Source organism: Tenrec ecaudatus, chromosome 13, assembly GCF_050624435.1.
Source record: "Tenrec ecaudatus isolate mTenEca1 chromosome 13, mTenEca1.hap1, whole genome shotgun sequence".
Lineage (NCBI taxonomy): Eukaryota > Metazoa > Chordata > Mammalia > Afrosoricida > Tenrecidae > Tenrec > Tenrec ecaudatus.
Genome location: NC_134542.1, coordinates 88,836,045 through 88,849,827, shown reverse-complemented (window position 1 = coordinate 88,849,827; position 13,783 = coordinate 88,836,045). Strand labels below are relative to the sequence as shown.

At 45.0% G+C, this 13,783-nt stretch overlaps 1 protein-coding gene across 1 annotated transcript in view; it reads right to left on the bottom strand.

The window, feature by feature from the left end:
• Positions 1–13,783, bottom strand: part of NEB (nebulin) — a 236,896-nt gene that overhangs the window by 23,861 nt on the left and 199,252 nt on the right. The window contains exons 124-133 of the mRNA XM_075529049.1: positions 10,849–10,959; positions 10,634–10,738; positions 10,038–10,142; positions 9,047–9,151; positions 7,349–7,459; positions 6,836–6,946; positions 5,883–5,996; positions 5,036–5,140; positions 988–1,092; positions 305–409 (exon numbers count right to left, since the gene is read on the bottom strand). Coding sequence (XP_075385164.1) covers positions 305–409; positions 988–1,092; positions 5,036–5,140; positions 5,883–5,996; positions 6,836–6,946; positions 7,349–7,459; positions 9,047–9,151; positions 10,038–10,142; positions 10,634–10,738; positions 10,849–10,959 — 1,077 coding nt within the window. The remainder of the gene's footprint in view (positions 1–304; positions 410–987; positions 1,093–5,035; positions 5,141–5,882; positions 5,997–6,835; positions 6,947–7,348; positions 7,460–9,046; positions 9,152–10,037; positions 10,143–10,633; positions 10,739–10,848; positions 10,960–13,783) is intronic.

Here is a 13,783-nt window from a genome sequence, read left to right as displayed (position 1 = left end):
TGAGTGAGTTATAAACGTAAGAAGCACAGTGGCATGAGGAAGCCCAGACGACACGGGTCACTACACTTCGATCAAAGAGGTGAAGAAAGGGCTAGAGGAGCTACCTTGTTAGCAGTTGTGAGTTGTGATTTCCGGGGTCACTGGAGTGATAGCTTCAGAGCGCGGGCGAGGGCTTTACAAAGAAGCCCGGGCATTAACGGAGGAGGTTAGACGTTAGTTGTCTGGATCAAAGCGACGCTTGCAGGTTTTTAAAGGGGAGACTGGAATTATTGGGTTAGCATTAAATGGGAAACAGTGACTGTACCGAGCTGAAATTTTTTTGATTTTCTTTCACACGCAGTATTTCTGGTGTGTCTTGGACAACTGTGACTCTTCCTTTACTGTTTTTAAGGTCGCACTGGTATTGGAGCTATGAAGAAAGAGTAAACGTCTGGTTAAGATTTCAACATTAAAAAAAAAGATTTCAACATTTAAAAAAATTAAAACTTAAAAGAAAAGATTTCAACATTACGTTATTTATATATTTTAATTGTTCTCCGGTATGCAAAGGATCTTAAAATCCTGTACGTGAAAAAAAAGTCTCTGCTACAATCATCATGGTTTGATAACCAAACCTAAGTTGTTGAATAAAAATCTTGTGCAGATGTTTCTTTTAAAAAACCCTACAATCGATAGTGTTATATTGAAAGATCCCTCGGCTCACATTAATGTGGAAAAGGATAGGCTTAGCACTCAGGGAACATGGTGACAGTTCATAATCAGTGGTAGGAAGCCACCAATAAGCGGGGCGGATGGGTCTCCCCGGCTGTGGTTTGGGGGTAATAGGTAAAGGTAGCCCCAAAGGGAATTGAGCACACAATCGCTGGGGCACAGGAGCAGCTGCTCGCTGGCACCACTGCAGGCCTGGGACACCCGAGGACGTGCCCACCGTACTTCTCCTAAGCTCTCGGTACCGGCAGCTCTGCCTTCAAGTCAATGACAACTCACAAGGCTGAAGTTCCTTTGGTTCTCCCGGACCCGCTGCATCTCAGGAGTGTCCAAAACAGTCTCATAATATGACATGCACTTCTCTGCATCTTCCTTGTACTTTTTCTGGAAATAGATGACAAGAAATAAGAAGGGTGAACACCAAAGATATGAGTCAATGGTACCATCCAGTGCAGCCGTCCCCCATCCCCAGGCCTCTGTATTTACTTTGTGGTTCGAGAATGTGAAAAAACCAAACCGCTTTCAAGTGAGTCAATTTTGAATTATGGCAGCCCGGCCTGACAGAGTAGAGGGATTCTCCATAGGGCAGTCAAGGTGTGGCTTTGGGGAAGCATGCCTTGAATCCAAGGCACTGCTCAATTAGTCCCTGTGCTTCATCGTTTGGGCCACCCAAGGACTCCCTTCAAGGACATTAGGTAGGTTATAAAGCAGAGTCCTTTCTTTTTCTTTTTTTACATTTTATTAGGGGCTCATACAACTGCAGAGTCCTTTCTTAGAGAACTTTTGTCCCCCAAGAGAACCAAGGTTGGACATCGAAAAGGACCCATGACCTTGGCAACGAGGCCCTCCGTGAAATGGATCGCACAGTGGCCGCAACCCTGAACTCAGGCCTCAGACAACTGTGAGGACGGGATGGCGTAGGCCATCTTTCTGCTGTGGTCGCTATGGGTCAGCATGAACTCAATGGCACCTAGCAACATCTTGGCAAACTGAGTGAGGGAGAGCCTTGTTGGCTGGCCGGAGGCAGGAAGTTCCAGCCAAGGAGGCTGCTGGCAGGGAGATGGGGATGCCGACAGTGGCATCCTCTTGGCTGAACTGGATGGAAGCATGTAGCCAGAAGCCCGGGGATTCCGTTGACAGGGACAGAGGAAGAGGGTGACAAGCAGGCTGTAGCTGGTAACGGAGAGATTGTCAATGAGCCACATGCAGATGTGACTGGGGCTCAGGGCTGGAGGGCCAGAGGTGCTTCTAGAAGACCCAAGAGAGGCTCGTCTGAACAGACAGACCTGGGGCTGCCGCTATCACCAAGCAATTCTGAACTGAACTGCTCTAAACAAAGCATCACTGCTCGCCACCCGCTTCCAGCCCGTGGCCAGAGAGCTGTGCGTTCCTCCTCCCAGACACTGACAGGCAGGCCAATGCCCCAGACGGGACGCACGCTCTCCAGTGAGTCTGTGCTTGCGTGTACAGCCCTTTTTTTCCTGTCACAGGGCCTTTTGGCTTTTCTTCTTCAGTTTATTGAACTCCCGTGTTCTTCTGGGAAGTTCTGGTGATGGGGCTGAGAAAGGGCTGGGACACTTTTGGAATGGGGACTATTCTCTCTTTCCCTTCCCGCTCCTCATCCTTTCCCTCCTCCATTTATTTCCTTTATCCACCCACCCACCCGGCCAGCCTTCTCTCTGTCGGCTCCTTAGCTAGCTAAACTGCATTGTGTGCGGATTACATTTACAAAGCTTCTAAAATGGAATTTCTTCCAAAACGACCCAAAGGGAAGCAGTTGCAACTAGTAAGCGGTTTCAGGGTCGATTTTGTTCCTCTCACAGGAAAACAGCGAATGCAACGACGGTCTACCCCCACCCCCACCTCCATCCCCAACACACATTTCCGGAAGGTTGAGGCAGGCCAAGGAAGCAGGTGTTCTTTGTTTTTTTCAAGACAAAAGTCACCTAATGATGCTTCATAGTTATGCAAATGTAAGGCAAATCGGTCTCCTCGCTTGGGTGAAGGACTGAACCAATCCTCCTTCTCTTTCCTTTTCTTTATTTAATCGTTTTATTAGGGACTCATACAACTCTTATCACAATCCATACATACACAGTTGTGCAAAGCACATCTGTACATTCATTGCCCTCATCATTCTCAAAGCATTTGCTCGCCACGTAAGTCCTTGGCATCAGGTTTTTTGTTTTGTTTTGTTTTTTTTAAGATTAAACAAAAAGCGGCCTCAATTGGCTTGCAGTCACAATCCAGAGGGTAATGAATTTGCTCTCGGATCTCTGAGAGGCCAGGAGGAATGGCTGCGATCGGTGGCTTAAAGAAAACTATTCCGTATTCTGAATTTGGTATCTGAATTGGGGGATTTGTTTTCTGGTAGAGTGTAGATTCCGAGCACCTGTCTGCAGAAAGCTATGGGTGACAGTGAATATCCAAAAGCCATCTGAAGAGTCCCACTGGGTTTAAGCCTCCATGGGATTGTTTCTGACCCTTGGGTTGCTACTAGTCAGGATACGCCGTGGTGGTGAGAGATTTTCTATTAACCAGTAATGTGAGCAATCGCCCTGGAGAGATTGTATTAGCAGGTGGATTACCTGCACACCCCCAAAGTCAAGCAAGTCTCCCTCAGGGGCTTGCCTGAGGGCTCCCTTGATGGAGAGCTCTGTACTGGAAGTCAAATAGTTGGGAGCCAGACGCTAGGAGTCCCGTCCTCAACAGCCTATTCCGGAGGCCGTGGACCAAGCTCTTCTAACTGTGTCCCAGTGAAAGTTCCGCTCCTGCTTCTGTCCTCCCATCTAAAGCTGATCCATCATGAATGGTGAGTTTGTGACAGGCAGTCTTTGGCCTCCCCCTGTACTTCCCCAAAGATCTGACCTCAGCCAAGCCTTGGACGCCATCTGATCTCCCTCATCCGGATAGTGTAAGACTTAATACAAGCGCTCCTCAAATTTTATTTGAGATTTGGGGATCGCTTTTGTATCTTAACGCACTTGCTATTGGTGAGACTTGCCATGAGCCCACGTGTAGGGAGAGAACTGCGCCCCATGTTCTTTCAAGGCTGTGACCTCTCGGAAGCCAACCACTAGGTCCCCACCCTGGCTGTCCCTGGGGGCATTTCGACCATCAACCTTGCTGGCTCCCGGCTCATAAGTGTGTGCACCAGAAAATCACTGAACATAAACCAAATATGTTATATTCTGACCTATGAAGGGTCACCCATCCATGGGAGGGGTCAGGGTGACATGATGGGGATTGGTTTGATAATAGAACCTCAATCTCCTTAAATAAGACTGAAAATTGCCATTTCAGTCACATATTTTGTTTTTCCCAGATTTATATATAAATCTTACATCTACATTATGAGAAACTTCCCGTGTTACCTTATAAATTCATTAGCTGTGAGTTATATTAAGTAAGAGGTCTTCAGTACCTTAAAATTCCCTCTTAGAATTCATTTTAATTCTATTATAAAAGTCTTAGCTGTCGCTCAAATGTGCATAACACATTTGAGATGGTTCCCTCCTCTCTTATTGGACAAACTTGTAATTTGAAAGACTGTCCTTAGAGATCAAAGACTTTATGTTTCCATTGAATTCTTTCTGGTAATTAACCAAGGATACAGATAATCTTACCTTTAGGCAGAATGCCTTGAAAGCAGATTACCTCTAGCCTAGGGAGGGGAAGTCTCTCTTTTATTTTTTAAAATCATTTTATTAGGGGCTCCTACAACTCTTATCACAATCCATCCATCCATGCATTGTGTACATTTGTTGCCATCATCATTCTCAAAACACGTTCTTTCTACTTGAGCAGTTGATATCAGCTCCTCATTCCCACCTCCACCCCTACCGGACCCCCAGTCTCTCTTAAGGGACAGTCTCTTTTAAGAGTTTGCTTAGGATGTAGTACCAGGGACAGTACATGGGGTGGAATAGTCATGAGTCATGCCCTATTAGTTTTGCCTTGGTCAGAAGGCCCTGGACCAATCTTGTAAGCTCTTCTAGCTAACATAATGTCTATATCCCAATCATGGGCCTGTTCCTGCTCCTGTAATCCCACCTGTCATTGTGACGTATTACTGATCTGCCAAAAATCATGAAAGTTGCTGACAGTGTCCTTTGTTTATTTAACTAGTATCATGACTATGAATCCTTGGGCGCCATTTTGACCTTGTGCCAATGGCCTCCCTCATTCGGATGATGTGTCTGTCTTTGTGTTGCCTTAGTCTCTTTGAAGATTTAATACATGATCTCCTCAAGTTCTATTTGAGGTTAATGCCCCTTTTGCACCCACAAGCAGGTACATAGTGATATTCTCTTGAATATACCCTTACCTGGCTTGAGAGATTCTTGACTTGCTGGGCATGAATGATCTCCGGAGTATCAACCACAGAGGTGAAATTGGCTTTTTCCATTTCTGCTGATTGCTTATATTTAATCTGTAAAAGGATACCAGAGATTTGGATAAATTTATGGGTTTGGTTTGTTTAAATGGCTGTCACTATTTCTTTCCCAAGAGGGCTCATTCATTTAACTTTCAGCAGACATTTTTCCTCTTGGGTTCACACTTCGTATTAAAAAGTAAGATTAGGCCCATCCTGGCTGTTGACTTGCTATTTCCTTCGTCATAATATGAGGCTATGGCAGAGGAAATCAACAGATCATAAACTCTGGGTTTTGATCATAAGTGCTGGGAGAATAAAAAGAAAGCAAAAACACAAACAAAATCACTAATCAATTAGCACTAGACAGAATAGGACCCTTAAAAACCATGCTTTACTTATTTATTTAATGAAAAACCAAGTTTTAAATGTAGGCCTTGAAAAGAGGGCAAGGGAGAAACCTCAACATATTTTAAATGTAGGATTCTGGGTGCCCAGTGACCAATATGTTGAATAGGGACCAAGAGCTAAGGAGGTCAGAGTCAGTCCCAGCTCCAAGCAGTTGTTAGTTCAACTTCTGCCCTTTGCTCTGAATGTCCGCAGTGGCTACACACTCAGAAGGGCGGATGGAAGCAAGCGCGCCAAAGGGGCCTACTCTCTCATTGGCATGGATTCCACACAAGTATTGTAGACAATTGACTTTTATTGACCAGTAATTAAGGTAATAGAGTGGCAGATATTTTAACCTTATAACCCCAGCTACTTTCTTGACAGATGGATATCACACGGCAACACTGACCTGACTGGCAATATCGGTAGCGTTCCTGGCCCTCATGAAGTCTGGAGTCTCATTGGCCATGGCATTCAGACCTCTTCCTTTGACTTCCAGCTCCAGGTCTCTCTTATAGTCTTTCTATGGGCGCATTGGAGGGGCGTGGGGACAAAGTTACCTAACCGCCATTAAAAAAACCCAACCAAACCAAAACACCACCCGAACCTGTGCTGTTAAGTGACCTCTGACACACAGCAGCCCTCTAGGACAATGTGGAACCAGTCATAGTTCCCCAGGCTGTGGTCCTTCTAGAAACAGGGTCACATTTTCCCCTGTGGAGCAGTGATGGGTTCGAATTGCCAAGCGATGTAACTGCTGCACCGTTGTTAGCTCCTTTCAGCCTCCGCTACCATCGAGGCAAGTCTGGGCTCACAATGGCTCTCTGGGGCAGAGTCCAACCGCTCCCTCGGGTTCCCATGGCTGCTGATCTTTACAGGAGCACACAGCCTCGTCTTTCTCCCCGTAATGCTGCGGGGTTCATGTCGCTGCCATGCAGTTAGCAGCTCACGGTGCAAGCAACTGTGCCATACAGGCTGCTTTTCCTTCCAGCATCAAAAGCCACAAGGAAATCAAACCAAATTCACAGCCATCGGGTCTCTTCCAAACCATACCAACCTTCTACAGGCTTTCCAAGGTGCTGTCAATTTGTACAGCCTCATCTTTCCCCTTGCAGAGCATTTGAATTGTTGCCTTGGCCTTAGTCTAATGTTTACCAAGAGTGCCCCAGCCTCCTCCCCAAACCCACTGCTTTTGAGCAGATCCAGAGCCCGTAGAGCAGGGTAGAACTGCCCTGTGGGTTTCTGAGACTGTAACTCTTCCTAGCAGTAGAAACTCGAACCTTTCTCTGGCCGTGGCGCATCTTATGACCGAAGGGGAAAAAGCTCTGTTGGTTATGCACCTGTGGTCGGCTGGGGGCCTACCTCATTGAGAATCTGAGTAGCGTTCTTCGCCCTTAGCATGTCAGGGGTATCTTCCATCTCCGTGAGGCCCCTCCCACGAATGCTTTCTTCCAGATCTTTCCTGTATTCTTTCTACAGCACAAAATACACATCACAAACACACTAACATCATCCCCTTTCATCATAAAGAGCCAAGAAACAAGACCAAACAAAACCCGCCCAAATCTGTCACTACTTAGAGCTTAGTAAGTAGAGCTACAAATAAAGATGGGTTATAAGTGTCATCAGTCATTATTAAATGTCAAGTAACAAACAGAAAGTAGTAGAAGGCTGAGAGAAACATGTCTGATTAGCTGTTCAATCTAAACATTAGAAGGATGAACGTGGGTACTCAATGAGGTGGTAGTACCGGGTTGAAACCCCAGCACAAAGTTAGCGGCGGGGATGAAATGCCGGGAGGATCACACGGATGCGTGTCGGCGCCATGGTGCAATTGTTTGGACGGGGAGGGAGAGACAGGCGAGTGGGCACTACCTCGCTGGCTATTTTGGTGGCGTATTTGACGTGCAACAAGGCTGGTGTGACCTCCAGGCCCGTCAGGTTCCGTCCTTTGATGGACTCTTCATACTCCTTCCTGTATTCTTTCTAACGTGGGTAGGAAGGAAAGACAAAGCGAAAGAACCTGCGTTACAACTTATTTTCATTCTCGGTAAGAAGACATTTTAAAAAGGCGACATTTCCTATTTACGCTCTGGTGGCCAGACCAGAGTTCTGCTGATTGGCACACATTTAAAACATGCCCGATTGTTCTGGAACTACTTCGTCTACACAAAGGGCCCCAAGGAAATGCAGAGGTTAAGAGTCCTCCTTCGCCCCCATGACGTTGCACATGGCTGGACCTCCAGCAGAGAGAATGAGGGATGTCCCATGAAGACATCACCCTGCCTTGTGCCTGAAATCTTCCTGTATATTTGTTAAGGTGACCACAAAAAATAAGTCCCACGTCACAGTGTGAAATAAATAACTCAAGGCAAAAACAGGCGGACAACCAACCAAAAATATCGGTGGAAGGGGAGCCCGAGAATACCAAAAGCAAATGTGGCTTGTTTTAAAACCATGAAGCAGACAAGGGGCATACACAAATTTGTTGCCCTTGTCCTTGGCTGAGAAAAAGGCCACTACTTTTCCCAAGTCTCCATTCCATGAGGATATATATATTTTTCCGTAAAAATATATATTATATATATATTTAAAATAATTTTATTGGGAGCTCTTACAGCTCTTATAACATTCCATACATCAATTGTATCAAGCATACAGGCTATTTTTGAGAAGCATGGAATAGATGTGGGAATTCCTGTTCTATGTTTTGCTCTTACAAAATTTAAAAGTTACTGAAATCTGCAAGAGTAGGGCAAGGAATTCCCACAGACAATTATTTGACGCGATCTTAAACTATCTTCCCCCAGTATTCTTAAAAAACAAAAAGCTTCGTTGGAGTATACTCCACATATCATAGAAGGCAATTGTTCAATTATATTAAGATCTGTGCGATCATCACCACAATCAATTTCAGAACATTTTCTACTCATACTAATGATTGTTAGGACCCCTTTCTTAAGCTTTTGATTATTAGAAATTCTAGGTACCACAAAGTTATATAAACTGCTACTCTTATCGTAAACTGTGTATCTCAATATTTGGAGTCATGCCGCATGGAAGACATGCAAAAAGGACTAAAAAGGAAGGCTGTTCTCTACCGAATGCAGATTTTCCAAGCTCCAAAATAATACTCTACTATCCTTCACTCTTGGTGAAAGATAGGACAAAAAGAAAAGAGAATATTCAATGCCTCTGCTTGCAATTCTACAATGGAAACAATAGAGCTATGTAACTTTTCTAGGGTCTTGATAAACATAGTGACCACTGATCCTCTCTCTCATCAAACAAACAAACAAAAAACTCAAATCACGCTCACTATCATTTGCTTCCTTTTAGGAAATGTATGCTATTGTAACTCTGTGAAAAATGACAGTTCACATAAAGCTGCATCGTTTTATAGAGTTAGTTCAAAACACATATGCTAACAATCTACTGTGGAGGACAGTGCGGTAGTGAGCCACTTGGTATCTGAAAGGGCAGTAGTTCCAGTGATCACACGTTTAGCGGTGCCATCATCTGCTGGGCTGTGCTTGGTCTCCTGGGCGTCCTGCGTGTGTTTGCAGCACTCACCCCACTCTGCATTTGCTGAGACTCTTTGGCAGTGACATATGTTGGGGTCTCAAAATCCAACATGGGTTTTCCTCGTTCCTTTTCATACTTTTCCTTGTATTTCACCTAGTGATGAAAAGTCTTATTAGAAATTTATTCTCTGCTCAACTCCATACAGAGAGAGGCCTGTCTAAGAGTAGCACTTTTTTTAAAAATTAAAAGATCATTTTATTGGGCGCTCTTACAGCCCTTATAACAATCCATACATCAATTGTATCGAGCATATTTGGACATAGATTGCCATCATTTTCTAGACATTTACTTTCTATTTGAGTCCTTAGTATCAGCTCCCCCTTTTCCCTGCCCTCCCCCTCCCATCTTCATAAATTATAAATTATTATTATTTTCATATCTTGCACTGACCGCCGTTTCCCTTCCCCCATGGTTTGTGTTGTTAGTCCCCCTGGGGGGGTGGTGGTGGGGATGTGTGGATCACTGTCACCGGTTCTAGGGGTAGTACTTTTTAATGGATCAGGGATGTACCATTGGGAACATCCCATCACCATTAAGACCCTTTTGTCATTTCCTGTAGGAAAAGCATCAATATTATCTGATGAAAATTCTCTTCAAACTCCCATAGGTCCATTATAGTGTTCCCTAAGGTGGGGCACCGACCTGGAGGGCGCACTGGGACTACTGGAGGGGGTCCCACCATACTCCTTGTAACCTCCTCTTGATACTTCCAGTCCCTGTCAGGAACCTGAGAGACATACACTGCATGTGCATGTATATTTCTCCGATATATGTCGATGCTGTCATAACTTAATCGGAGTGCTTTTAAAGTTTTACTAAATTTGAAAGCCTGTGAAACCTTTGCGCATTTTCTCAGGGTGGCTGCTGGAAGTATACCTACAATGTCAGGTGAGCCCCTGAAATCTGCTGACAGTGTAGATGCACGTGCATGTGGTGGCGGGGGGGGGGGGGGGGGGAATGTCCGTCTCCATCAACTTACTATGCTCTGCAATTCTGTGGCCTCTTTGTGATGTAGCTGCTCCAGATTGTCGGGGATGGTGAGGTAGTGGCCTTTACTCCTCTCGTAGTTCTTCTTGTACTGGTACTATTGGGGCGGCGGCAAAAAGGCAGTTCATGCAAAAGTCGCCCAGCATCGCTGTTTGTTTCCTCTCCCGATTAGACATGCGCACAGCAGCATCGTCAAGACCAAATTAAAATGAGCCGACACGCAAGTGGGGGTGCACGGGTTAAAAATAGGGTGTAACCGATGGAATAAATGCTCAGTATGCCAGTGAATCCTCGAGGCAAATGCTTATGTTATATGACTTCAACATAACCTACTAGACTTTAAAAGTGAACTAACCGATCGCAAACAGGAACTCTTAAGCCCTTAAAAGGAAGAAGCTGGTTAATTATTTTTAAATGGCAATGTTCTAGAAATAGAGGCATGATTGCTTTCTATGAGGTGTTACAGAGAATTGGGCAGTTAGAAGAGCTTTCTAATAAAATCAGCGTCATCAGTAGCGTGTGAGATGGGGAAGGCATTTAGCGGCAAATGTGTGGAGCAAGTTGTTTCTGCAGCAGTGACGGGCCTACCGAACTGGCGAGCTGGCTTGTGTTCAGGACGTGGTTCATAATCAGTGACTCCTTCATGTCGGTCACAGGTTTGTGCAGTTTCTTTAGGTCTGCCTTATATTTCACCTGCATGTGAACACAGGAAGCCAGCAGATTACCGGCAGAGCAAACGAAGGGCAGGGCCATGGGACACCGGCCCGGAACCCGGTGCTGGGAGGGCAGCGTGAAGCTCATACCTCACTTGCGAGGTTGTTAGCATCTTTCATGATTTTGTAGAGCTGGCTGTCTTTGGGATTGTATTTTGGCGTCTTGCCTTTCTCTTTGTCGAAATTTTCTCGATATTTAACCTAACAGCAAAGGTAAACATTCATTAGTCCCGAAGGTCCCTTAGTTTGTGCACTGAGGAAATGGAGGAAGAGAGCGGCCAAAGGCTCTCTGTTAGAGTTGTGCGGTGCCTACACAGTCTACTGTCCAACGTGGCACTCTCCTCACAGCCCAGAGGGCACTAATACTAGTTATAGGCAATCCAGAATAAGGTGAAATGCAGTTAGTATATATTTTCCAGAGGTATAAAAGGTAACCATCTCTTTCTAAGGCCAACTAAAAATAAGTGGGAAAAGGCTTTAGGCTAAAAGCAGAAAAGTAATCAGTTTGCTCCGGGTGCTATGGACTTCCCGAATGGCAAAACCAAAAGCAACGTAGGCCTGCTGTAAGGAATCCTGAGGGGCCGTGAATTATTGAGACAAGCTAGAAATAGGAAATCTGTTAGAATAGAAGAATGTATTCTGATTTTAAAATTGCACTTTGGCCATGCCATTAAAAAAATTTTTTTTTTACATTTTAATTTTTTTTTAACTTGGCAACAAATAGGATAACTTTTGAGTAAAAAAAGTTGGTCTCAAGTCTACTTGGTCTCAAGTAAGGTGCTAGAATAGGAGAAAGAAGGGAGGTTACTATGAATAATTAGAGAAATAAGATCCACTATAGTTTTAGATGATATGAAAATAAGGTTATACACAAGGGACTAAATAACTTCAATAAAAACAAAACAAAAAATCCAATACCTGACACTCATAGTTCCTCAATACTACATGATTGCAGGAATAAATGAGAAAAAAAGAGTATCATTATGTCTGGGTAAAAAGTCTCAGCAACATGGCTGGTTTATAAGACAATTCAGCAGAATGGCTAAAAGGGTCAGACATTCCCTTATTAAAAAACAGACTGCTGTATCTGTCAACAGTATTCTAGAATTATGTCTGGAAGCAGAACTCCACTAGTGATTCACTCAGGGGAAAATGGGAATAAATGAGCTGGTTCTAAATGTTCGCCAACTGAAAGGGAACATTACATGACTCTCAAGGAAAGCTAGAGTTTCTGTCATTGGCAACAGGGCAGATTCATTCATCCAAAATCAGTATACCAGAATCCAGCCACCTGGATGGGGTGCTCTGCAGATGTGCAAAGCAGCACCCTGCGGGCTTTCTCACTGCCCTGCGCCTCCTTGCAAGTCTCCACACCCGTCAGCACAGACACGAGACGTCCCAGATGCAAACACAATGAAATCCGCCACCGCAGAGAAAATGCATTCACAACATTTCTTTTGAATAAGCCCATAACGGAAATGCAGAGGAAAAATACGCATGCAGGGGAAAGCAGCAGGAGGCAGGCACACCCAGACAGCGCAGACAGGGCAACTGCTTTTAAGTGAATGCTAGCATGAAGGGGCCCTTCTCTGAGAAAGAAAGGAAGGAAGCCTACTAGAGAAAGAGGCTCCAGACGGAAAGGAACACTTAGGAACGCAGAGACCCCGAGAACCATGAGACGCAGACGAGCCACGTCAACGAGCCACAGAGCAGGACTGCAAAAGGAGAGATCCAAAGACCCATTTTGGATGAGACTGTAACGGGCGTTTTAAAGAAGGAGGCTCAAAGTCCTCTCTCTGTGAGGAAAGAGTAACTCTTCTCTGATGAAATGTTGCCGTGAAGGGCAGCAAGTCCACGGATTTCTTTTTCTTCTGAGCATGTCAAGCAAGCTTCGGCTTCGTGCTTTTAAAGTAACATCTGCTTTCACAATTGATGTATGGATGGTTTGCGATAAGAGCTGTATGAGCCTCTAATAAAACGATTAATAAAATAAAGTAACATTTAAAAAGTCAGGCCGCTCTTTTGTACAAGACCAAAACCACACACACCCCCCCCGCCCCCCCAAACGAAACAAAGCACTCGCTGTGAGTGAATTGCAACAATGACCAGGAGTCAGAGTAGCAGGTGGGGTGTGTGTGCTCTGTGGGGTTTCCACAGCCCATTTCCGGGAAGTACATCTTCAGGCCTTCTCCCCGAGTTTCCTCTGGGCAGGCTCCGACCATCACTCTTTTGAAATCCTTTGGGGACTCCTCCGTAAGAAAGCCCCCAAGAAAAGGCAGCGCAGCCGAACTCCTCAGACGGATCTGTGTAGTCGTAATTTTGGAGCCGAATAACATGTGTGTGTGTGTGTGTGTGTGTGTGTGTTTCCTGATGTTACAATTTTACACACTCTGTTGTCGTTTGCGTGAAATCTGCAGAACCACTCCGCAATCCCTGCCCACTGTGCTCTGTGAGATCACTGGCCATCCTCTCGTGTAACAACGCCCTTCGGACTTCCACTCTGGCGTTGGCTCCTCTACCTCCTGAGAATGAGCACACACGTTGCCTTCAGGACCTTAGGAATGTTTAAACTCAAGTGGGATACGGCAGGAAGTGCAGTAAAACTAGATACATCCTGGCATTACGGAATACAGAGGCGATCCCCCCTTTATTTAGTTATTTATTGAATCATGGAAATTTAAGTAGCACCTGTGCAATGCCAGGTCCAGCTCCCCCCCGACCCCATCCCGTCCCCCCAGGATCAGAGCACGGTCTACGATGGGTGTGGGGTAGAAGAGGGATGCGAACGTAACTGTCCTTTTAAAGTTAAACTGTTCATGAAGGTGTAATATGGTGGTTTTTCAGATCCCATTCAGGGAATTGAGCTGTATGTGGTGCTTCTAATGACTAAGATCAGGCTCAACTATGAGAAAGATTGAAAAATAGAGTGAAAGCCTTTTAGATATCTAGTCCTATTGATTTGAAGGGTGCCCGAGGGATTATGGTAAATGCCCACAAGTATTAAATATCAATAACGTTGAATACT